This window comes from Triturus cristatus, chromosome 5_1, assembly GCF_964204655.1.
Source record: "Triturus cristatus chromosome 5_1, aTriCri1.1, whole genome shotgun sequence".
Lineage (NCBI taxonomy): Eukaryota > Metazoa > Chordata > Amphibia > Caudata > Salamandridae > Triturus > Triturus cristatus.
Genome location: NC_140587.1, coordinates 130971758 through 130997475, shown reverse-complemented (window position 1 = coordinate 130997475; position 25718 = coordinate 130971758). Strand labels below are relative to the sequence as shown.

The 25718-nt window shown below is 51.2% G+C and overlaps 1 protein-coding gene across 4 annotated transcripts in view; it reads right to left on the bottom strand.

Annotated features, from left to right (window-relative positions):
- The window catches only part of GPT (glutamic--pyruvic transaminase), a 424858-nt gene that overhangs the window by 31948 nt on the left and 367192 nt on the right, over positions 1 to 25718 (bottom strand). For all 4 annotated transcript variants that reach the window (XM_085604573.1, XM_085604575.1, XM_085604574.1 and 1 more), the window contains 3 exons: positions 16347 to 16590; positions 15172 to 15251; positions 5535 to 5671 (listed from right to left, as the gene is read on the bottom strand). In XM_085604573.1, coding sequence (XP_085460699.1) covers positions 5535 to 5671; positions 15172 to 15251; positions 16347 to 16590 — 461 coding nt within the window. The remainder of the gene's footprint in view (positions 1 to 5534; positions 5672 to 15171; positions 15252 to 16346; positions 16591 to 25718) is intronic.

Genomic DNA, 25718 nt, shown 5'->3' with positions numbered 1-25718 from the left:
CATGCAGCTTCATGTTGGACTCCCTTGAGTGGTGCAGTTCAAACAGAGGTCGAACAGGTGAATGGATCAATCAATCGCGTAGACCTTCACTGGAGGTTCTGAGCTTCCTCACAGTTTGAGGACTCTGCATTGTGCCCATCAGGCTAAGTGGCGCTAGTTTCTGAGTAGAGTTGGAGAGTAAACAAATGCACTCGAAGGTGATACGATCTTCTACTTCACGCCAGTGGAAATTTCTTCTGGCGACCAAGATGTGATTTTTACTATGGACTATGGCAATGCACCAGACTCCCGCTTTTAGTAAAAACTGGAGTTTCTAGACAAAGCCCCTGGCTATCCCAGTTGAACAGCACTTGAAGACTAAGAAATAACAGATTGCCCCGTTGATGGGTGAGGAGCCCTCCACCTAAGACCAGAGATTGGCTACCAGATGCCACTCTCTCTCTTGAGTATTCTGAAAACTATCCTGAGCTGCAGCCAATCCAGTGACGTCCACTTAAAATCTGGGAACCGCTGAGGACTGATCTTTCATACATACCCTCTACAAATGCAGGGAACTAGATAGACCATCCCTCCGCGGACAAACACTCGACGCCATGATGGCGTGTTCTTTGTTCTATGCTGATAAATGAGCGCCTCCGACATGTTGTGGCCAACTCGCCTGCAAGTTTTATCACTAGAATGTGGCATCTAGCCTGTGGTCTCCATTTTGCTTATCGTGATGCCAGCCACGATTTAAATGACAATAAATGTTTATATTTTTATTTTCAAAGAGCAGATAATCAGGTATTTCTAAAGTCCAGACTCCTGATCTCTGATTATTTTCAGGGATAGGCTTTTGTAGACATTTAGTGATCGGACGAGAAATTGTGCATTTCTTACCATCTGTTTATATGAACGTCCAGGTTTCATCTTCAATACAGGATGAAACTATCTGAAAATGATGGTGATGCTTGGGTCAGTAACAAGAGGGAAGAGAGTGGACAGCCACGAGGGAATCAAGAGGGAAAGTATCAGAATGATATTAGAAGGATTCTGTTTCTGTGCATTACGTTTTAAAGAAATGATCCAGTCTTAGCAAAAAGCAAAGAACGGTGCTAACTGCTAAGAAAGGACTCTCTTCCATACCCCACTAGCTGCTGGCAAAGGACTATCTTCTAGTACCCCACTAGCTGCTGGCAAAGGACTCTCCTTCATTACCCCACTAACTTCTGAGAAAGGACTCTCTTCTAGTACCCCACTAGCTGCTGGAAGAGGACTCTCTTCCAGTACCCCACTAGCTGCTGGGAAATGACTCTCTTCCAGTACCCCACCAGCTGCTGGGAAAGGACTCTCTTCCAGTACCCCATTAGCTGCTGGGAAAGGACTCTTCCAGTACCCCACTAGCTGCTGGGAAAGGACTCTCTTCCAGTATTCCATTAGCTGCTGGGAAAGGACTCTCTTCCAGTACCCCACTAGCTGCTGGGAAAGGACTCTCCTCCAGTACCCATGCATACTGCACCATACGTTCTGCACTTCTCGTCTCCTCGTCTATTGCAGTGCAGTAGGCGGGTCCACACCATCTACAAATCTCCGCTTATCCTTCCAGCAGCTACTCCCTACGCCTTGCTATACAAGGCCCAAGAGAGGCAGAGGAGCATTCAGTGCAAGGCGCTAAGTTCTGGACTAACTCCCACCATGAAGCAGATATTCTGGCGGCAGCCTAGCAGAAAGCACATTCCGGGGAGGGATCACCTATCCAAACAAGCAGGGTTCAATCATTCTTCTAAATTTGAGAAAATGTATCACCGATTCCCTCACAGCATCAGACAAACCCCCACACTGCAAGCTTTCGGGAAGAGCCTGAAGACCTGGATCTTCGGATGAGACGAAGCTGCGTGCAAACCCCCCACCCCCCCAGCGCCTTGAGACCCTCTTGGGCGAATAGTGCGCTACATAAATCCCCGATTGATTGAGTGATAGAAAGGAAGACGGATAGAACTATAGATTGATTGACAGATAGATCACAGACAACAGAGGGATAGAAAGATAGATAGATGGATAGGTGGGACAGTTCGACCGATAGATTGATACATCGATATCTAAAACCAAACCCCACCACTTCCATGGATGGGTGCCCCCCCTTCGGCCCCCCTTCTCCTGTGCCCCCCCTTCTTTACTTTTACATCCCACCATATCGCCTTCCTGTCTCTATCCTCTGGGTCTTGAAGCGCTCCGAGCTATATAACAATAGGCCTTAACTACACTAATTACCTGTTATAATTTATCAACTTTACAACTTTTGTGCTCTTGTCACCAGAGAAAAGCTGGCGGTAAAAGTGTAAAATGCAAGAAAGCTCGGAGTGCCCTCAGCTCCTTCTCTGAACAAAAGAGGTGACATTACTGTTTGCCCCTTAGCTGCCCTGTCGCAGGGGTCGCAGTGCAGGGGCGGCTCCTCCGCTATGGCGGAGGAGCGTCGCCCCACTGCTTTTAAGCAGTGCACTGTAGAAACATAAAATGATAATACCTTTGAGCTATTATCATTTTATGCTTGTGCTGCTTTGTTGGGGGAGGAGTGGTTTGCCCACTACGAAGTGCTCAATTACTGTTTTGCTTGCCCTCTCAGGCCGCCCAAAACAGTTATGCGCACTTTCCCTGTCCTCCATAAAGGCTGCATTAAAACCTGTGTGGAGAACATAACCAGGCCCCCATTCCCTGGCTGAGCGTCGAACCAGCACACTAAGACCAATGTAAATGCATTGCAGCATTGTGCTTGGTCAGTGGGGCCCGGCTGTGCTTCCTGTTCCTCGAGTTCGACAATGAAGGTACTTTTTTCCCCCCCATATATTGCGCAACCCCCCGCGTGAGCCCTCTGTTCTCCGTGTACACCCCCAGCACCCACCCTGCCACCTGTGAGACATGCTGCCTGCCACAGGTTAGTGATGCCACAAATTACTGTTTGCCCCCTTAGCTGCCCTGTCGCGGGGTCTCAGTGACCCAACAAATTACTGTTTGCCCCCTTAGCTGCCCTACCACAGAGGACTCGATGAGCCACAAATTACTGCTTGCCCCTTAGCTGCCCTGTTGCGGGGGTCTTAATGACCACACAAATTGAGGCTTACCTCCTTGGCTGCTCTGTCATGGGGGGTCTCAGTGATTACAAGCCACCCTTCCATTGAATTTAGAGGCCGGCTATTGTGCTCCAGAGTAAATAAAATCAAATGACAGCATACTGTCACTCCAATATCACTGTAAAACACTCAGAGCAACAATAAGTAATATCTTTTTCCATGACTACAGTGTTCCATATATTGAGGTCAGACTCTAACCAATGGGCATGCATGTCATTTGGACATTGCACAGATGCTTCAATGAGATGTCTCTTCATCCAGGCAAGCGAGGATTAAAATCTTAGAAAATGACCATACTTTCAGGGTTAGTGGGTGGCCTACATCTGAGGCCGCATTTGGATTGTGTCTTTGTCACTCCACCATTTGGGGGAGTCTATGGTTGCACTATACTAGAGGGCGATAAGGTCAAAGCAATGAATACTTATCAGATACGCCTTCCCTAACACAGTGGCTTGACTTTGGCTTTGCAAAAGCTGTTCTTCTCTCTTTTTTTAAACTTTTGCCATGCCTGGGTCTGAATGTATGGACCCATAGATCTTTAACAGTCACAATGGTGATGGTTTATTTTCTATTGTCGAAACGGCGGAGTAGTATTCACCAATTGTGAATAATAAAAGCAATGAGAATAATTTTGTAGTGTTGAGGCACCCAAATATTGATGCTAGACTCTCTGTTCTCAGATCTCCAACCACTCGCCTTCAGAAAGCTTAAAACGGGTGGTCCTGATGAAGGTGGATACAAGTTACAATTTCCACCGAAACGTGCGTTGACCTGCAGTGAAATCCCAGCTGGTAACACAATCGCGGATAGTTATGAAATGTTATCTCCGTGATTTCACCAGTGTATGCGGATATAGGCTGGGAAGTGTACGCATGTGATGTGTGTGTGCGAGTGTGATGCTGTGCGATAGGTCTGGATGAGAGTGTGGTTGGATTATGGGGAAATACTAATGGTTTCTATGTTTATGTACATTTTATTTATCTTTGATGTTAGTCTTATAAGAATATAATAAGTATATTGAAATTATACAAATGCATATTTGCACTTAAAAAATGTTTGGTGGTTTCACTAATATGTTTTTAACTTTTGTATAAGCAAAGTAAATATTAGAAAAAGTTTGTTCTCATAGATAACAGCAAAATCAATAATTAAACAAAACAATGAAATGAACAGTAATACAAACAAAGGTTTGATGTGTATGTATAGCATTGGGTAGCCCATAGAGTTTATATTAGCCCATAGTAAAGGGATATAGGTCGGTGGGAGTTTTTGTCAATATAGTGTGGGGTCTCAGTGGCCCACAAATTAGGGCTTGCCTTCTTAGCTGCCCTGTCATGGGGGTCTCAGTGACCCACAAATTAGGGCTTGCTTTCTTAGTTGCCCTATTGCAGAGTCTCAGTGACCCCACAAATTAGTGCTTGCCCCCTTAGCTGCCCTGCCTTGGGGGTCTCAGGGACCCCGCAAATTAGGGCTTGCCTCCTTAGCTGCCCTGTTGTGGGGCTCTCCGTGACCCCCCAATTTACTGCGTGCTTCGCTAGCGACCCTATTGCGGGGTCTTGGTGGCCTCATCGGTCACTTATCACCTGAAGGGCTTGCTCTTCACCTGTCCAGGCAGGCGAGGCTCGAGTGATTTGCAGTCACACCCTAGAAACTATAAAACAACCCCCTATCAGGGCCAGAGATAAGCATGGGTAGGGTGGGCATTGCCCTGGGCCCCGCACCAGCGTGACAGTTAGGCCATTGTGGCACACACCTCCTCTTGTGCCCCCTGCCAATCCAAATATAGGTTAGAGGTCTCATTACAACTGGACCCACGGAGTGGGCGCCCTCCCTGAGCCTTGCAGACCTGGTGTAGGGAGGCGAAGCTTGGGGTGGGGGCTCCTCCAGTCCCAGGTACAAGGACCCCTCCGGCTGGCTGCCAATTCAGAGGCACCACAGATGTCCAGCAGTTTAGACCCTCTCAGAGGATAAGCACCTCTCACACCTTCAGCCCTTTCTGAGCTGTAAAAGGGGTACATGTAGGGGGCTGAGAAAGAGGGTCTGTAGCCCAGGAGGGGTCTGCACAAACAGTTTAAGGAGCAGGCAGGGGCGTAACACAGGCCCATGCAGCCCCGCGGTGCGGGGGGCCCTCAGCTGCAGGGGGGCCCCCTCAGCACCGTACTCTGTCATGAGAGCTCCATAGTAAATACGGAGTGGGGGCCCCCTCTATCTACCTTGAAGGGGGGCCCCCTCAACTTTCGTTACGCCAGTGGGAGCAGGGTCATCTATTGAGATGCACGCAGCCCTGAATGTGTCACCTTGTATACAAATTAAAGGGGCTGCCCGCATTCCCGTTCTCCCCAGGAACCCAAATATCCTAGAACCGTCACTGCCCACAGTGTGTCGTCTAACGGCACTCGAAGTGCTGTTTTACCAGCTGGCACTTACTCTCCCATGAAGCCCTTGGAGATAGAGTGGAAGGACGCCAGTTCCAGGGCGTTGGAGTACTTGGGGCCCATCTCGAACAGCACCTTCTTGAAGGAGTGGAAGGCACAGCCCTGAGCGTAGACGTTGTCCTGGTACACCTGGAAGATAAAGACAGAAAGGAGCCAATCACCAAACGCGTTATTCGTTTTAAGACAACTAGGCCTCCGGCCCAATCCCTGCTCTGGGTAGAATTCTCTGACGTGCCAATACCTACTCGCCACTTTCTGCAATACCAAAATGCACTGTACAAATTTGTCCCACCCCCGCCCTTGCAGTCATGCAAACTGTGAAGCTCATGAGCAAGGCTGGACTGGATGGACCAGGAATCGGGCGTTTCCCCGGGAAGCTGAAAGGTTCGTTATTGGGGGCCGGTTTTGTAGCAGTGCTGCAGTTTAAAAGCACTGCAGAATTCTTTGTATATCCAACAGTTTTCAGGCAACAATAAAAGTGTCAAGATGTACCTGCTGGAGAGAGATCGGAGTTTTGTCCAGCAGCAGCTTTGCCTCATCTAAGGTAGCGCAGAGGGTTAATATGCCTGCTGCAAAGGGCATGTACCATGCAGATAACAGAACAGTATTTTATGTACTGCTTTTTGCCACAGAGATACTTTTGGCATATGCACTTTATAAGTTACGATCGTAATCTAGGTTAGAAAGTTATATTTTTTGTTCCAAACTTTCATCACCTTAATTTTGCTAAAAAAGGGTTTGTTTGGGTAGAAATAAATTCTTATTAGCAAAGTCAACCCTAACCACTGTGTTATGTTTTGAATCCGGAGTTAGTGCTTCTACAGACCAAAACCTCTTTAAAAATGTCTACCAGTATGCATGCCGTCGGAATCCTGCACCTTGTAGACCCCTTTTCTCTTGTGTACCATTTTCTATACACTGATTTACACACATACGATTCATTGTCTCTGTATTTGTGTATGATGTAAAATGCCCGACACCCTGCACTGGTATGAGAGGCGCTATAAAACAAATCAAATACATGTGAGAGAGGGGCTGTGGCGAGATGAGATGGATTGTTGGAGGGCGATAGTGACGGAATCATTGAATAAACCCTATAAAGATTGCGGCATCCTGCTGCACTGTAAACTCATCATTTACCATGCTCTAAAAACGATTACAATTGAATATATAATGAAAAGTTTGTTGTAGAATGCACCATTTTCCCCCAAATTTTCTTGGGAGGAGAACAATATGAAGCCCCCTTGTAGTGGTCAGGCTCGTTTGCTACCCACCTAATCAGTCCTGGTCTGACAACATTTGCCGGGGCTGCTTCGTGTTCCCAGTCAGTCTTGCTCATGAGGTGGCATACAGTGCGCTCAGAACCCAGGATACTGCACATTGCACACAGCTGTGGACCACCGGGGAGGTGTCTGAAACACATCTAGCGGCTCTGGAGTCATGGCATTTAGGAGTGGGGGGCTGCAGACCAGCGGGGTGGGGAGAGGGGCTGCAGACCAGCGGGGTGGACAGAGGGGCTGCAGACCAGCGGGGTGGAGAGAGGGGCTGCAGACCAGCGGGGTGGAGAGAGGGGCTGCAGACCAGCGGGGTGGGGAGAGGGGCTGCAGACCAGCGGGGTGGAGAGAAGGGCTGCAGACCAGCGGGGTGGAGAGAAGGGCTGCAGACCAGCGGGGTGGAGAGAGGGGCTGCAGACCCGGGGGGTGGAGAGAGGGGGGCTGCAGACCAGCGGGGTGGATAGAAGGGTGCAGACCAGCGGGGTGGACAGAGGGGCTGCAGACCAGGGGGGTGGAGAGGGGGGCTGCAGACCAGCCGTGGGGTGGAGAGAGGGGCTGCAGACCAGCGGGGTGGAGAGGGGGGCTGCAGACCAGCGGGGTGGAGAGAGGGGCTGCAGACCAGCGGGGTGGAGAGAGGGGCTGCAGACCAGCGGGGTGGAGAGAGGGGCTGCAGACCAGCGGGGTGGAGAGAAGGGCTGCAGACCAGCGGGGTGGAGAGAAGGGCTGCAGACCAGCGGGGTGGACAGAGGGGCTGCAGACCAGCGGGGTGGACAGAGGGGCTGCAGACCAGCGGGGTGGAGAGAAGGGCTGCAGACCAGCGGGGTGGAGAGAAGGGCTGCAGACCAGCGGGGTGGAGAGAAGGGCTGCAGACCAGCGGGGTGGAGAGAAGGGCTGCAGACCAGCGGGGTGGACAGAGGGGCTGCAGACCAGCGGGGTGGACAGAGGGGCTGCAGACCCACAGGGTGGAGAGAGGGGCTGCAGACCAGCGGGGTGGACAGAGGGGCTGCAGACCAGCGGGGTGGACAGAGGGGCTGCAGACCAGCGGGTGGACAGAGGGGCTGCAGACCAGCGGGGTGGACAGAGGGGCTGCAGACCAGCGGGGTGGACAGAGGGGCTGCAGACCAGCGGGGTGGACAGAGGGGCTGCAGACCAGCGGGGTGGACAGAGGGGCTGCAGACCAGCCGCAGGGTGGACAGAGGGGCTGCAGACCAGCGGGGTGGACAGAGGGGCTGCAGACCAGCCGCGGGGTGGAGAGAGGGGCTGCAGACCAGCCGCGGGGTGGAGAGAGGGGCTGCAGACCAGCGGGGTGGAGAGAGGGGCTGCAGACCAGCGGGGTGGAGAGAGGGGCTGCAGACCAGCGGGGTGGAGAGAGGGGCTGCAGACCAGCGGGGTGGAGAGAGGGGCTGCAGACCAGCGGGGTGGAGAGAGGGGCTGCAGACCAGCGGGGTGGGGAGAGGGGCTGCAGAGCTGCGGGGTGGACAGAGGGGCTGCAGACCAGCAGGGTGGACAGAGGGGCTGCAGACCAGCGGGGTGGACAAAGGGGCTGCAGACCAGCGGGGTGGAGAGAGGGGCTGCAGACCAGCCGCGAGGTGGAGAGAGGGGCTGCAGACCAGCCGCGGGGTGGAGAGAGGGACTGCAGACCAGCGGGGTGGAGAGAGGGGCTGCAGACCAGCGGGGTGGAGAGAGGGGCTGCAGACCAGCGGGGTGGAGAGAGGGGCTGCAGACCAGCGGGGTGGGGAGAGGGGCTGCAGACCAGCGGGGTGGAGAGAGGGGCTGCAGACCAGCGGGGTGGGGAGAGGGGTGCAGACCAGCGGGGTGGAGAGAGGGTCTGCTGACCAGCGCGGTGGAGAGAAGGGTGCAGACCAGAGGGGTGGACAGAGGGGCTGCAGACCAGCGGGGTGGACAGAGGGGCTGCAGACCAGCGGGGTGGAGAGAGGGGCTGCAGACCAGCCGCGGGGTGGAGAGAGGGGCTGCAGACCAGCCGCGGGGTAGAGAGAGGGGCTGCAGACCAGCGGGGTGGACAGAGGGGCTGCAGACCAGCCGCGGGGTGGAGAGAGGGGCTGCAGACCAGCGGGGTGGAGAGAGGGGTGCAGACCAGCGGGGTGGATAGAGGGGTGCAGACCAGCGGGGTGGATAGAGGGGTGCAGACCAGCGGGGTGGACAGAGGGGCTGCAGACCAGCGGGGTGGACAGAGGGGCTGCAGACCAGCGGGGTGGACAGAGGGGCTGCAGACCAGCGGGGTGGACAGAGGGGCTGCAGACCAGCGGGGTGGACAGAGGGGCTGCAGACCAGCGGGGTGGACAGAGGGGCTGCAGACCAGCGGGGTGGACAGAGGGGCTGCAGACCAGCGGGGTGGAGAGAGGGGCTGCAGACCAGCGGGGTGGACAGAGGGGCTGCAGACCAGCGGGGTGGGGAGAGGGGCTGCAGACCAGCGGGGTGGAGAGAGGGTCTGCAGACCAGCGGGGTGGAGAGAGGGGCTGCAGACCAGCGGGGTGGAGAGAAGGGTGTAGACCAGCGGGGTGGAGAGAGGGGCTGCAGACCAGCGGGGTGGACAGAGGGGCTGCAGACCAGCGGGGCGGAGAGAGGGTCTGCAGACCAGCGGGGTGGAGAGAGGGTCTGCAGACCAGCGGGGTGGAGAGAGGGGCTGCAGACCAGCGGGGTGGAGAGGGGGGCTGCAGACCAGCGGGGTGGAGAGGGGGGCTGCAGACCAGCGGGGTGGACAGAGGGGCTGCAGACCAGCGGGGTGGGGAGAGGGGCTGCAGACCAGCGGGGTGGACAGAGGGGCTGCAGACCAGTGGGGTGGAGAGAAGGGTGCAGACCAGCGGGGTGGAGAGAGGGGCTGCAGACCAGCGGGGTGGAGAGGGGGGCTGCAGACCAGCGGGGTGGACAGAGGGGCTGCAGACCAGCGGGGTGGAGAGGGGGGCTGCAGACCAGCGGGGTGGACAGAGGGGCTGCAGACCAGCGGGGTGGAGAGAGGGGCTGCAGACCAGCGGGGTGGAGAGAGGGGCTGCAGACCAGCGGGGTGGAGAGAGGGGTGGAGAGAGGGGCTGCAGACCAGCCGCGGGGTGGAGAGAGGGGCTGCAGACCAGCGGGGTGGATAGAAGGGTGCAGACCAGCGGGGTGGAGAGAGGGGCTGCAGACCAGCGGGGTGGAGAGAGGGGCTGCAGACCAGCGGGGTGGAGAGAGGGGTGCAGACCAGCGGGGTGGATAGAGGGGTGCAGACCAGCGGGGTGGATAGAGGGGTGCAGACCAGCGGGGTGGATAGAGGGGTGCAGACCAGCGGGGTGGATAGAGGGGTGCAGACCAGCGGGGTGGATAGAGGGGTGCAGCCCAGCGGGGTGGATAGAAGGGTGCTGTATGTTATAGCCAAAAGGTAGGATCTTCATTGAGACAATTGGCGAGGACTGGAAACAGAACATTACAGCCCACTGAGGACGAAAAGCAGCAACTTTAAGAATATCGACCGTCATTGTTTATGGAGTTGTGAATCTTCCGACTGTGGTTCCTAGGAGCCACGTGTAAGCAGGTGCTGGTAACATTGTTTACTTCGGTAAAAGTGAGGCGATTGCCGTGGCTGACTTTGTATTAATTATTTTCTTCAATGGTGTCATTAAATCGAGGGAAACATGTTGTAGGGTTAATGTTCTTGCCAAAAGGTAGGAATGTTAGTGACGTGTCTAAAGAATGTTGGGATGGAATGTTGGGAGGCGGTGGGCGGAGGCGGTCGGTGCTGCGGCTGAAGAGCCCCAGTACTGCGCCCTCGCGGGTTGTCCATCAATGTAGTTTAAAACCAACTACTACATTCAACACTTCTGCGAGCAGAACTTCATTACAAAGAGGGGCCAAAAGGGAGGGGCGGCGCCAGCGTGGTACCCAAGAAATCTCTACAACAGTCCGTGCATGAAAGCATGCCCCCAAGGCCCAGATACTCACCCAGTTACATGGCTAGGCTAGAAAACTATGGGACGGCCCTATATTAAGCGCTTCAGTGCCCCGCAGAGGGGTAGTAACTTCACGACTCGTTCATTCGCCGTTGTATACACGTACAACTTCCATAAAAAGGCGCGTCCCTCAGAGCCACTAGCGGGGTCATAGAAATCTTGGAGGTGCAGACCGCATCCGAGCAGTGTTTAATAAAAATGCAGGCATGTGCCCATTTTTGCCAGGTGGCCCGTGGCCCACTTCCACCACTGTCGCGGGCCGTTCATTCATTTGGACCTCCACATACTGTGAATGAAGCGGAAACTTAAGCTGTGGCCGATTTAAACGCTCTTAATACAGTCAGCCACAATAACATGTATGCATGGTTTCCTGTGAATGCTGAATGATTAATGCTTTGTCTCTGGCAGTACCGTCTGCAGTCTGTAATTTTGCCACAAGTTGGTGCTAGTGGCACTACCGAATCGTATTTACTATTCATCACCAACTACTACAGGTACAAAAACAGGAAACAACCTTTACAACGTAGTCATTACAAAGCACTACCTTTTAACATGCTCATTACAACGCAACATCTTTTACATCGCATGCCATTACAATGCACCCATTACAATGTATGTCACTACAACGCATGCCATTACAACGTAAGTAATGGGGGAATAGTAATTTCTAACCCTACACTATCCAACACTTACCCTACTGTTGCACTTACTGGAGTGGTAATAGTAATTTTTACCCCTACACTTTCCAAAACTTACCCTTTTGTTGCCCTAAATGTAATATGCGTTGTAATGGTGTGCGTTGTAATGGTATGTATTGTAAGCGTAGTTTCTAAAAATGCGTTGTGATGGCATGCGTTGTAAAATCATGCATTGTAATGGATTTTACGATGTAAAAACTGTGTTGTAAAAGCATGCGTTGTAATATGTTATGTTAAGTGTTTTTATAAAGCTCTCCAATGCCCCCAAGGGCATCTTGGCGCTAGCTGAGGGACGGTGAATGGATGAGTCAGATCGTTAGAGTGTAACAAAAAGCCAGGTTTCGAGGGCCTCCTGCCAAAAGGTCAGGTTGGGCTTTAATGTAAAAGGGGAGATTGTTGCAGACCTTTGAGGCTCCCAAGCACAAGCCTTCTTCCTCCCCACTTGGCAAGTTTGAATCGAAGGACTAAAACAAGTTTGGCTGATGCAGATCTAAGAGAACAAGTTGGTGAGTACCAGGCACGCAACACCCATTGGGCTCACCGGGCTTCAGCCCCCCTCCCCCTCCGCGTCATGTGCGTCAGCGCGGCTGAGACAGCCTCGCGGGCTGGCGTCCGTCTAATTGCAGCCACACCCGAGTACTTCACAGGTCTTTAAAAGACCATTTACTCGTTAATGAGGCTTTTGTTGTGTTTTCACCCCTTCTTACAGCCACTCTGCCTATGGCTGGAAGACTTAGCCCCCCCCCCCGAAATCTTTTTCAGCCCCCCCCCCCCGAAATTTGGCTCTAGTTGCCCGCCTGGCGAGTAGCAAGTAATGCACCTTTTCAGAAAGCCAGGACTAGTTCCATGCAGGGGTTTGTATACAATACACAAGGATTTGAATGTAATACTCGGTCTCACCGGAAGCCGGTGAAGCTTCGCAATGAACTGGGGCACTGATTTGCGTTTGGGACTTTGCATAGCAGTCGCGCTGTTGCATTCTGTAGTCTTTACAATTTATTTGAGACTGAATTGTGGGCATTGAGATAAAGCCCATTACAGTAGCCTATTTTTGAGATGACTAAGGAAGTGACCACTGTTTTCTAGAGGTGGCTAGGTAAGAAAGGAAACATTTTTAAAATCATTTTCAAAGTGAAAAAAGCATCCATGGTCACAGCATTTACTTGATCAGTGTTGGAAAGTTTGTTGTTCAGTAAGACTCCTAAGTTCCGAACCAGCGGCGGCTCCTCGGCCATGGCGGAGGAGCGTCGCCCCACTACCTGGCCCCGAGCCAACCAATGTAAAATAAAACAATGCTCTTGCATGGTTTTCTTTTTTATTTGCCGGCTCTTAGCCAGCGCTCTAGGGAGGGGCAGGATGGAGGCATGGGAGGGGTGGGGAGGAGTGCTACCTGCACTCCCCAAGTGCTCATGTGTGTTTGTCCGGTCGTCTGTCCGACCAAAACACACATGTGCACTTAGGTTTCTGCTGCCTGGCTGCATTGAGCACCAGGCAGCAGAATCCCCCACAGACTCCCTGGCCTGAACAGAGCATCTTTCTAGCCCTCTCAGGCCAATGCATGCACTGCTCGGCTGCATGGTGATTGGATGGGAGTCTGTCTCAGGGGCTGCTGGGACCCAGGAAGAGGCTACAAGTAAGGTAAAAAAATATATGTATCTATTATTTCTAACACCCCACACCCCAACACCCCCCTCAGTGAACCCCCGCCCGCCCCCCCACGCTCTATCCACCCACCCTACCAACCTTTATTTGTGGTTGCCACTGTTCCTAAAACACTTAGCGGGAATAGGGGTAGGGCCAAGCTCAACAGGCCACTAATCGGGAGTCCAGAATGAAGCGGTGGCTTTTGAGGTCTCGCCTAGCCACGCAGTGCATGAGCTGCTCGCTTGGCGAGATCTATTTTCGTCGATTTTTCTTCCGAAGGGGGACAGGAGATGTGCACGCGTACGGACAGGAGATGTGCACGCGTACGGGTCACGGCGTTTCAGCACAACGCACGCATGGCGTGCTTTCGCTTTCCCTCCCTCCCCCCATCGGGCCCCTCCTTCTCCCACTGTGTGCCCGTGCTGCTCAGAGCCCGAAGCGCCGTGCCAGCACAGGAGCACCGAGGAAGGTAAAAATATGCTTAAGGCAGTACTTTCATGTTCTGTATGTATGTTGCCGATCACAACGCCTTTTTTCGTCACTGTCTTATGGGAGAAGCTCTGCCTTTTTAAATTTCCCTTTGAGCGCTTGAATTCCTGTATGTATGATGTGTAAAAACGACAAGTACCAGAATGCCACCAGCTTGGCTAGCTCACTCATACCGCGCACAAGGCAGGTCGAGAGCTCCCGAAGTACTATGGTGTGCTGCTAAATAGTTTCCATTGGTCTCCAGTGAAACTTTTATTGGCTTTTTATATTGAAAGGTTGCTCTCCAATGCCAAACAGCGTGTTCTTAACATTTTTATTTTTCGGATCAAGTATTTCACTATTACAGCAGTGTTCAAGCTTATGATCCAGTTACAGAGTTTGGGGGTAGTGGGGGTGCAGTTATATTTTCAAAACTGCTTAGGCAGCAGAGTTGAGGCTGTAACTTTCTTGACTTATTGGACCTACGTGCCAGCCTGGCATGGCCGACAACTAGTACGTGCCAGATGCGATACGTGCATGGGCCTTCTGTGAGATGGTGGCAAAAGTTACAAAAAGTGTACGTGATTTAAAAGGTGTCACTGTTTTGGGCTAATTTTAATATGGGGTTGTCTCGTGTTCTCGCGCTCCAAGAAAGCGCCTTGAAGCCGGACCTCTCAAATTGGATCAATCATGGAAGGAAGGTGGCTGAGCGGGTGTTCTATAGTGGGATCTGTGGGGTTGTGCCTGGCAACTTTCTTTGCAACTGCCCGTCCTGCATTGTTGCATTTGTCCAAAGTAGCCCTCTCGGAGGAGCCACCAACTGCCACCGCACCCCAGAAAACCTTGAATTTTTACCCCCTGTGTGGTTGAAGTTGGAGGAAAGGAAATGCATTAACAGCCAGAGATGCTTACTGTGGAATTGGGGAGCCAGCTTCGAGTTATGGCCTCGGCTTCGGCTCAACACTCTGTGGTTTGAGCACATGATTTAATCTCCCTGTGTTATAAAAAAAAAAAATGAGGGTGGCCTCGTGTAATGTAAGTTGGTGCTAATATAAAGTGTTCCAATGTCTTTGGTTCGAGTTGTTCCATATTAGCCTGCAAAAAGAAACAAGCATTTGCAATGCAATAGGTCTCGCATTTACGCGAGTTTAAGCTATTGGCATTGTAAATGACAATGCCTTTTAATTATGTTTTAAAAACGAAAACAAAAATGAAAGGCATTGTTATATGCAATGTCAATAGCTCAAATTCGCGTAAATGCGAGACCTATTGCATTGCAAATGCTTGTTACTTCTTGGGCTCTGTGAGGTCTGGGACTCCAGTCCTCGAATCAGTGCCAGGACACTCTGTACTGGGGGTGCAGACAATGCACTTTAGAAATAAGAAACAAATATGTAGATTGAGAGCAAAATACAACAGCTGATAGGTCTTGTGACTGTAATTCGCACAGGGACATTTTGACAGCAGACTGAGTGAGGCGCGTTAAAGCCAGATGTAGGCAACAGACATAATAAACCCGTGTGCAGAGAGGAGTCTGAGGGACACAGATAAATAACAGGTTTGAACAGGTTTGTTTCTACTCTAAAAACAGATCTAAGCTGTACCTCGTCCGCCATCAGGAAAAGGTTTTCTTCAGCAGCGAAACGGATGACGTCCTCGATGCACTTCCTGCTCTGGACCTGGCCTGGGATCAAAAACAACAACAGAGGTGGGTCAGGTGCTCGTTGAAGCATCACTCCTATAGCGCATCGCTATAAAAACAGGGCTGTACAGGCATGCGGCGCTACACTTCCGCACAATCCGTGTACTTACGGGAGAAACTTTGCAAACTTTCCAGTTCCCATTGACAGTGAACCTTCTGACACTTCGGGGTCTTTGTACTGCCAGAGGGTCCCACTCTGCTGGTCCGTCAGCCCTTCCGGTCTCCCCCACAATCCGCAGCATGGAGAAACGTTTAGGAGGGAGGAAGGCGCCCTTTACCTCCGGGGCTCCCCGAGCTGAAGATGCACCGCGCCGCTTACCTGTGGGGTTCCCGGATTAGATGATGCACACTGGAACCCCTTACCTTTTGGGGTGCACCTAGATGAGGATGTACTAGGGCCCCATCACTTGAGGGGTCCCCTGTGATGCACAGGCCACTTGTCTGGGTGGGGTCCTGTGGGCTTCTTGTGTTGACAATGTGTACTGGGCCCCTTACCTGTGGGGTTGCTCTGGTTGGTTATGCACAAAGCCCCTTTACCTGTGGGGCTCCCCTGGGTTGATGACACTGGGTCCCTTAATTGTGCGGTTCCCGTAGTTGAATGATACACACTGGGCCCCTTAACTGTGGAGTTCCCCTAGGTCATGCTCACTGGGCCCCTCTTCTGTGGGGTTCCCACAGTTCATGCCCCTTTACCTGTGGAGTTCCCACCCTTCATGCACACTGGGCCCCTTACCTGTGTGGTTCCAACAGTTCATGCCGCTTTAACTGTGGAGTTCCCACCCTTCATGCACACTGGGCCCCTTAACTGTGGGGTTCCAACAGTTCATGCCCCTTTAACTGTGGAGTTCCCACCCTTCATGCACACTGGGCCCCTTACCTGTGTGGTTCCCATAGTTCATGCTCACTGGGCCCCTTACCTGTGGGGTTCCCATAGTTCATGCTCACTGGGCCCCTTACCTGTGGGGTTCCCATAGTTCATGCTCACTGGGCCCCTTACCTGTGGGGTTCCCATAGTTCATGCTCACTGGGCCCCTTACCTGTGGGGTTCCCATAGTTCATGCTCACTGGGCCCCTTACCTGTTGGGTTCCCCGGGTTGATGATGCAGAGAACCTTCGGATCGCAGTGTTTCCTGGCCTCATTGAGCGCCTTTCTCAGCTCTGCGATGTTCAAGGCCCAGCAGTTCTCCTCATCCAGGTAGTAGTTCACCTGCACGGCGTCCAGCTCTGCCAGGGCAGCGGAGTACAGCGGGTACTGAGGGATGGGGATCAGGACTCCAGTCTTGGACTTGCCCTGGCCGGCTACCAGCAGCTTCAGCATGGTCTAAAGCCAGAGAAACAAAAGATAGTGTGAGGGTACAGAATCAGTGACGTATTCAGATGTGAACCTCTTAAACACCATGTGTCTGGACATCACCTATAACAGGTCGTGTGCCAGTGTATATACCCACCATGTGCCATGTGCCTGAACACATCATCTGTGACATATTTCGTGCCCACAAATAGATACATTACAGTTCATGTGACTGGGGGCAATATCTGGGCCATGCCTTGTGCCAAGGTGTATAACATTTACATGCCAGTGTGCATCATCTGTGACATATCTCTTGCCCAGGTATATACCCGTTACATGACATGTGCCAGAGTGCATCATCAGTGGCATGTGTCTTGCCAGTGTATATACTAGGCATTGGTTGAGCGTGCAGAGTTTCACTTCGCAGAATTATGCGGAGTTCCATAAAAACTTTGCAACATTGAATGAAGTACTGCCAACGGGCATAAAATATGCTTGTCGCACTGTTTGCGCTGCAATTGAGAGCCAGTAGAATTAGCAGCACTGAAAAATGAGAACAAATGGATTCATGCGCTGTGCACGAGTGTGCAGCCATTCGAGTTTTGTTGCAGTTCAAGTAAAAAATCTACTCGAGCAGCAGCAAATCTACTCGAGTGGCAGTCCTCTGACTGCGACCTCCCATAACAGAAAATTGCGATAGTGAACACCAAATTGTGCTCGCCAGCTCCCATTTCTGAAGTCTCACAGGGAATCAATTTCGCCACTCAGTGATTGGCAGAATTTGGCCAGAACGCCATGTCACAAGAGTAATGCGGAGTCGCCAAATTCCACCAATTCTATGGATGTAATTAAACATTCTGCCCACCTTTGTATATACGTTACATGCCATGTGCCAGGGTGCATCATCAGCAACATGTCATATGACCAGGTGTATACCGTTTACACGCCATGTGCCAGGGTGCCCAGATACATACCTATGACACACCACTTGCCAGAGTGCATTATCTGGGACAGGTCTCGTGCCTTGTTATATATCTCTTACATGCCATGTGCCTGGAAATATCATATGTGACATCTCGTGTGCCCAGATATATGCTTGTTACACACTATGTGCCAGGGTGCATCCTCTGTAACATGTCTTCTGCCCGAGTATATATCTGTTACACACTATGTGCCTGGGTACATCCTCGGCAGCATTTCTCTTGCCCCGGCGTATATCTAAGACATGCCATGTGCCCGGGTGCATCATCTGTGACATTTCGTGTGCCCAGGCATATTTCTGTGGCACGCCATGTGTGCCAATATAAATCTGTGACATGCCTTATACCATCTTTAACACGTGTATTCACATATACAATATCTGTGACGTGCCTGGGTCTTGTCATCTCATGTGCCCGGGTATGCCATCTATGAAAGCTTCAGCCGAGTAACGTTTCAAACTCCTGCACACCTGCTGCCCTGTTAGGGAATGTGGGAGGGGCCTTAGCTTGGTAAGAGACACCCTTTGTCTGACATGCTGCTAGGGCATGGGCATGTCAGCAGCATTCCCAAGACACACCCTGTGTGGTAGTAAGGGTGGCATGGACCTTAATGCAACCAAACAAATGCCCCCCTGAACACTCAATAAAAAGAGCCATACTTGGGGTACTAGTGGTGCCACTGCACCTGCTGCACCAATGAAAGTGAAAGGAGCTGCTTGCCCCATCCGTTGCAGCACAGCACCACACTGGGCCACTTCCTCTGAGCCCACGTCCAGGGACGGTAATGGCAGGGTGGTACCGGAATCCCGTTGCCGGGATATTGGCCGCCATCAATGTTGTGTTGTGCGGGTGCTCCACAGAGATGCAGCCGAAACAGAGGCCGTAATACAATGAGACGACATTTGTGTGAAGGATACTTAGTGCAGGATATTCACGTCAGATGAGATTTCGGTGTACAACATTCTGACCTATGACCCTATATGGCACCTCCAAAGGGCTTTTGAGTAAATCTCGTACAAAAGGCCATTCACGTTGCTGGAACCAGCATAGATGCACGTGTATTGAAGGAAGGTAAAAGCACACATGAAGAGGGGCCTCAAGAGAATGAGGTCACAACACATCTCAAAACCACAGCGGCATCAAACAAAGCAGCACTGAGGTGCCCGCTGCTCCTGGCTGTCAAAGATGCCGAGCAGGCTAGAGAACAGTTTATGGTTCCCATAATTGAAGAATATACAATGGATGGGCGCTGCCCGCTCTTTAGTCCATTTGCTTTTTACCATTATAGTCTCTTTAAAAGAATAATCACTGGGCTGAAATTACACCACTCCAGGGAAATAATTTAGAAACGCAGAATCCTTCCTATTTAAATTCAAATGTAGTTTTTTTTCCATTAAAAAAAAAAATTAAATGAAATATTTCATCGTTGGTGTATTTGTTTGATGATTGCATGTCTATATTTCTTTGTATTGCTTTGCAGTTACTATCAAAATTGCTGAGGCCGGGGTCCACCGGTTCCAATAATAATTCAGTGGGGTGTCCGAATTTCAGTATAAATGAAGTAGGGGTCCACAGAAGTCAAGAGGCGAGGAATCACTGATCGAAGGTATTTCATCTATTGCGTCTAGCCAGTATTTGACTAAAATGAGCAGTATGGCACGTTAAAAAAGGTAAGTACAAGAAGAAATGACTTCAAAAGTATTTTAGATATTTATAAAATATTCTGAAATGATTGTGAATAGAAACAATGCTGCATGTTAAACAAGCATTGGCGAAGCCAATAGTTCTCACTTTTCAATGGCATTACCAAACTCTTGGCTTTGCCAACGTTTTTGTTGAAGTTTTCCTGCAATGGCAAAAAGAAAACGGAGAGAGGCAAGTGCTTGTTTGTTAATGAGGGAAAGCACTGGCAAATACAAAACAAGCATTTTCAGTGCAACAGGTCTCGCATTTGCGAGAGTTAGAGCTATTGGCGATGTAAATGTTTTTTACTTATGTGTTTTGGAGTGGATGTATGTGGTGTGTAGTGGAATGATGTGGTATGTTGTGCAGTGTAATTACATGGATAGAAATTATGTGGTATTTAGTGTATAGGAGTTGGATTGTGTGTTCTGAAGAGAAAATATGTGGTATTGTATTTTGTGTTGTGGAGTGTTACATAGTTGGAGTTTCATAATGTGGTGCGCAGTTTAATTATGTGGTGTGATGTATAATTAGGTTATATGGATTGTATATATGTGGTGTGTTTGGAGCACGGGCCACCAATGTACGTTCGCACATTTAAAGTTCTGAGCATAAGCAAAACCTAAACAACTGACTGAAATCCATGTTATTTACAGCTATTGGCAAAGCCAATAGGTTTTGTATTTCGAGACTATGAATGTATAAAAAGTGCAGTATTGAAATACAGAAACGCAACCTCAAAATAAAGCACTGTTAGATTGTACCAAATCTGCTAATATTTATAAAGAAATGTAATGACACATTGTAAATATTAATAAATATATGAAAATGCACTATGGTGACTTTCTATAAAATTAAGCTACATTTGTAGCATTTGTGAAAATAAACTTAGGAAACAATGTGCCTACAATCTCGTTACCAATAAATCCCTTTCCGACCTAAACAAATAAATGATTTTAAAAGGCACGCTGCCTTTCAGATTCCAGCGAAGCTCTTTTGAAAATGTGATTCCATAAATAAGACAGTGGCTGCCTTATTGCACACACAAATACACAGATAACAAGAGGGGGCACCAGACAGAACCTCTTTTCATTAAATGAGAGGTAAATACAATGGTGATTGCTAGCCCGACTCGCCCATATTGCCACATAAGCACTAACTCAATTTCCTTGAGTATGTTAAACTGCGCTGTTGTCGGATGAAATGCTACTGCATGACTTGAGAGCTTTACATATGCAAACAATCTTCCAACATGTACCGAAAGCTGTAATTTTACTGTGAAACGAACAATTTAATGAAGACAGACCTTCAATTTGGCAACTGCTATTCCATGTCTTTGCATTTTTCAGTGGCGAGATTTGCCTCTAGAAAACGACCTTAATGTTTCCTCTCTGCTACACAACAACATGGACGATCATATCAGCGTGGTGTGTTTTTTTAAACTAAACATCAAAGTTGAGTCCAATTACATTATTTTAATTTATTATTCATGAAGCTAAGTGATGCATTAGAGTAATTACTGAAATAAAAGGATTTTTTTGTCAGTTGCTCTCAAATTTCACAGGCATGCTGTTCCTGTTAAAATAAAAAAAAAACGGTTGATGGAGAGCGTGTCCTGCCTGCAACAGCAGGCAGGGTAAAGTCATTGACAAAAATAGTCCTTACAGACTGTAATTAAAACATCCAGAGTAACAGTACTTGTACCAGGGGCAGTCCTCATGGGAGGTTACAACAGACCGCGCCCAGCGCCAGAACCCCTGGCCCCCGCGAACGCCAGGACGCCCGTCTCCGCTACGACCCCAGCACCCTCCACGCACTCTACGCCGGACGAGCTCGCACCTACTGCCTGGCTGCCCCGAAGCGCCCCCAAGGGCCCTTCTCCTGCCGGAACTGCAGCTTCACCAGCATCCGGCCCAACAACCCTCCGACCAGGAAAGAACCCAACCACCTCAGCTGCATCCTTCTCAACACCCGCTCCGCCTGCAAACACGCCGTCGAACTTTGGGACCTGCTCGACTCAACCTCCCCAGACGTAGTCTTCCTGACAGAGACCTGGATGAACCCCTACTCGGCACCCGACATCGCCATAGCCATCCCGGACGGCTAAGATCACCCACAGGGACCGCACCAACGAAATAGGAGGAGGAATCACCATCGTCCACAGGAACGCCCTCAGAGTCTCGACCAACACGACGACACCCTCAGCACCGCCAAACATCTGCACTTCCAGATCCACACTGACCCAAACACCACCCTCAGAGGAACCCTCGTCTACAGACCCCCCGGAACCCGACCACAGTTCAGCGACTCCATCGCCGACTGCGTCAGCACACATGCCCTCGCCTCCATGGACTTCATCCTCCTCGGGGACCTGAACTTCCACCTCGAAAACAACAACAACACCAACTCCACCACCCTGATCGCCAACCTCGCCAACCTTGGACTCGGACAACTTGTCAAAACACCCACCCACTCCGCCGGCCACAAGCTTGACCCCATCTTCTCCGCAAGCTCCCAAGTCACCTTCAGCCACACCACCGTACTCCAGTGGATTTACCATCGCTGCCTCCACTTCACCTTCCGGAAACCCACCACACACCACCGCACCCAACAGATGCCCCGCCGCTGCTGGAGCAAAGTCACCGAAGACCAGCTAACCACCACCCTCGCCCAGAACCCACCTGCCGAACCCACCGACCCCGCCACCCGCAACTTCAGACAGTGGATCAACGACTGTCCTAACACCCTCGCCCACTCAAAAAAGCCTTCAAAAGCCACACCAGCAAGAAAGCCAGCTGGTTCACTGAAGACCTCCAGGCCTCCAAGCAAACCTGCCGAAAGCTAGAGAAGAACTGGCTCCATGAATGAACACCGGACAGCTACGCAGCCCACAAGAACGCCACCCGAAGACACCATCACCTCATCAGATCCGCCAAAAGGGCATCCTTCAAAGACCGCCTAGACAACAACGCACACAACAGCAAGGAGCTCTTCAACATCATGAAGGAACTCTCCAACCCCAGCTCCAACACCAACGACATCCCACCTTCGCAAGACCTGTGCGACTCACTTGCCACCTTCTTCCACCACAAGATCGCAGACATCCACAACAGCTTCAACGCCACAACGGCCCATCTCCCTGCTCCCGTTCCCGGCAAGGGTCATCGAGAAGACAGCCAACAGACGACTGACCCGCTACTTTGAGGAGAACATCATCCTGGACCCGTCCCAGTCCGGGTTCCACAGCAACCACAGCACCGAAACTGCCCTCATCGCCGCCACCGACGACATCAGAACCCTGCTAGACAACGGAGAAACCGCGGCCCTCCTCCTCCTGGCCCTTTCAGCCGCCTTCGACACAGTCTGCCATTGCACACTACGTACATGCCTCCACGACGCCGGGATCCAAGAGAAGGCCCTGGACTGGACCACCTCCTTCCTCTCCAGCAAAACACAGAGCGTCTGCCTCCCCCCTTCCGCTCCGAAGCCACCAAGATCATCTGTGGCGTACCCCAGGGCTCATCCCTCAGCTCAATGCTGTTCAACATCTACATGGCACCGCTCGCCCATGTCGCCTGACTCCACGACCTCAAAATCATCCCCTATGCCGATGACACCCAACTGATCCTCTCCCTCACCAAAGACCCCCACACCGCCAAAACCAACCTCCACGAAGTAATGAAGGCCGTCGCCGAATGGATGAGGAACAGCCGACTGAAGCTGAACTCGAACAAGACGGAGGTCTTCATTCTTGGATCCACCCCTTCGGCCTGGGACGACTCCTGGTGGCCGACCACACTGGGAACAGCTCCAACACCCACCGACGACGCACGCAACCTAGGGATCATCCTCGACTCCACCCTCTCCATGACTAAGCAGGTCAACGCTGTCTCTTCCTACTGCTTCAACACTCTCCGCATGCTCCGCAAGATCTACAAGTGGATCCCCACCGAAATGAGAAGAACCGTCACCCAGGCCCTCGTCAGCAGCAGGCTGGACTACGGAAACGCATTCTACGCAGGAGCATCAGCCAAACTCCTGAAAAGGCTTCAACGCATTCAGAACGCCTCTGCACGCTTGATCCTCGACATCCCTCACCGCAGCCACATCACACCCTACCTGAGAGACCTGCACTGGTTCCCAGTGAGCAAGAGGATAACCTTCAAGCTCCTCACCCACGCACACAAGGCACTCCACAACACCGGACCAGCGTACCTCAACGAACGACTCAGCTTCTACACCCCCACCCGCCAGCTCCACTCCGCCGACCTCGCCCTCGCCACAGTCCCCCGCACCCGAAGAGCAAACTCCGGCGGCTGATCGTTCTCCCACCTCACCGCAAACACCTGGAACATCCTCCCCATCCACCTACGGTAAACCCAAGACCTTCAGAAGACTCCTCAAGACCTGGCTTTTCGAGCAGTAGCAGCATTCCCCTCCCCCCAGCGCCTTGAGACCCTCTGTGGTAAGTAGTGCGCTTTACAAATGGAATGATTGATTGATTGAAGAAAAGGAGGGAGTACTAAGCCTATTGACAAATCAAAAGCCACCATTTACAAAGGACAGTAACAGGAGCCAATTATAAAAATGGGCGGAAAATGGGCGGAACTTAAAGTCCATACCTGAATACACCATGTCATGAAGAGACAGAGCAAACGCCGCTTAGGCGAGACCTAAAAATGAAGCCCCTGCTTAATGACAAATACTCACTCATTCATCATTATGCATAATCCATGAGATAGCAGGCATTTCGTTCTTCTTTTTTTACATTTAATTAACAATAGAAGATGTAATGTTGGCACAGGATATGAAAAATAATAATAATAATAATATGCCCTTGAAGAGTATAAAAGTGAAAGGAATGGCCTGTTAGCATTATGCAGATGCTGGGCCCACAAAAAAGTAAAGAAATACATCAAATAAATAGAAAAATAAAACATGATGAGAAGAAGTGGGGAGCAACGGGGGAGCAGGAAGTGTGGTGAGGGCCAGCAAGTCAACGCCAACACCAATGGTGGGAGCAACAAGGGGGGGGGGAGCAATCAGGACCAGACTGGCCGGAGCTGGCATCCGGCGTTTTCCCGGTGGGCTGGAAGGGTGGGGGCCTGTTTTGGAGCGGTGGGCACCGTTTTTGTTGCCGTGGGCCGGTTTTGCAACAGTGTTGCAATATCAGGCTCCAGTAACAAAAGCAGCAGTGCTGGGGGCCGGTTAAGTGAAGCAACAGTGCTTCACGCTAGCCCAGCGGGCTGGTCGGACAAAATTGCCAGGGCTGCTTTGGGTTGCCAGTCCAGCCTTGGGAGCAATGGAGGTGCTGGGAGTGGGCGGTTCGAAAAGAAAGCTTTCAAGAAGCATAAGAAAGTCAGATGGGGGCACTGGACAAGGTGGGGGAGAGGGTTAGACCAACATGGAGAGCAAGGGGTCGACATTCAAACAGCAAATGGGGGAGAGTGCAAAAAATGCATGGACATGAAAAATGTAGTCCCCTGAATAAAGGAAGTTGAAGGATATAAGTCATGCAGTAAAAAGGAGGGTAAAAGCTATGCTCTAGGAGAGAGACAAACACAAGAGAAAGAGAATTAATCAAATAAGAAGCAAGCAGATGGGACGAACACCACCAGCACAATCGGCTGACCCAAAGCCCACGGCAGGTACTGGCACTGTCCACAATGGGTCTTCTACAACAGACACCGAAGAAATGTCTGTAGATGGCATCTTAAAAATGATTTGAGACAAACTCATATAAAGTAACACAACCTGACCTTTAGAGATCTACCACAGAGAGGAGCAACAAACAAAGAACACACACAAGAGTTTGAGGTTGAGCACCTGGGTTTACAAATAAAGAATCAATGTCCCCTATTCAGATGCCCCTTGCGATAAAGTTCACATCGCGCAGTCTTGGAATTGTTGGGCGGGGGCTCTCTCTAAGCCCACGGAGCCCGAAGCGTCTGATCTGTAAGGATGGCAGAGGTGGGGACCTTCAGAGCTAGGGGTGCTCAGCTTCGGAACAAAAATCCATCATCAAATTCTTGTTCCACTCCTTCCCCAGTTTGGAGGAAGCAAGGCGCCTGAGGAGGCCTTACAAAGCAGAGATACACTGTGGGCCACTTGTCAAGTGTCATGAGTGGCGGTGACTGAAGACCCTTGAATGGCTGTGACTGCCCAGGGACTCGGGGTGAACGACAGTCTAAAACTGCGGCCTGCGTGTGGTTCTTCATGTGGGCATAGTTTCCAAGATGCTGGATGACCAAACATGCTGGTTGCTTGGTTGTTGGGACTGCGGCAGCAAGACATCCCTTCTGCATCACCGATAGCGGCATCGTACCAAGAGAGGTGATGCCAAATCCTATCTGCCACAGCTCTCTCCATGTTCATCAATACTGGCACACACCCCATGGTGGTGTGAGGCGGTACTCTCACAGAAAAGGGTAGATGGCCCATTCTAAAATGTTGTGGGGATGCACACCATCTTGAAGGCAGTGGCAGCTGGCAACA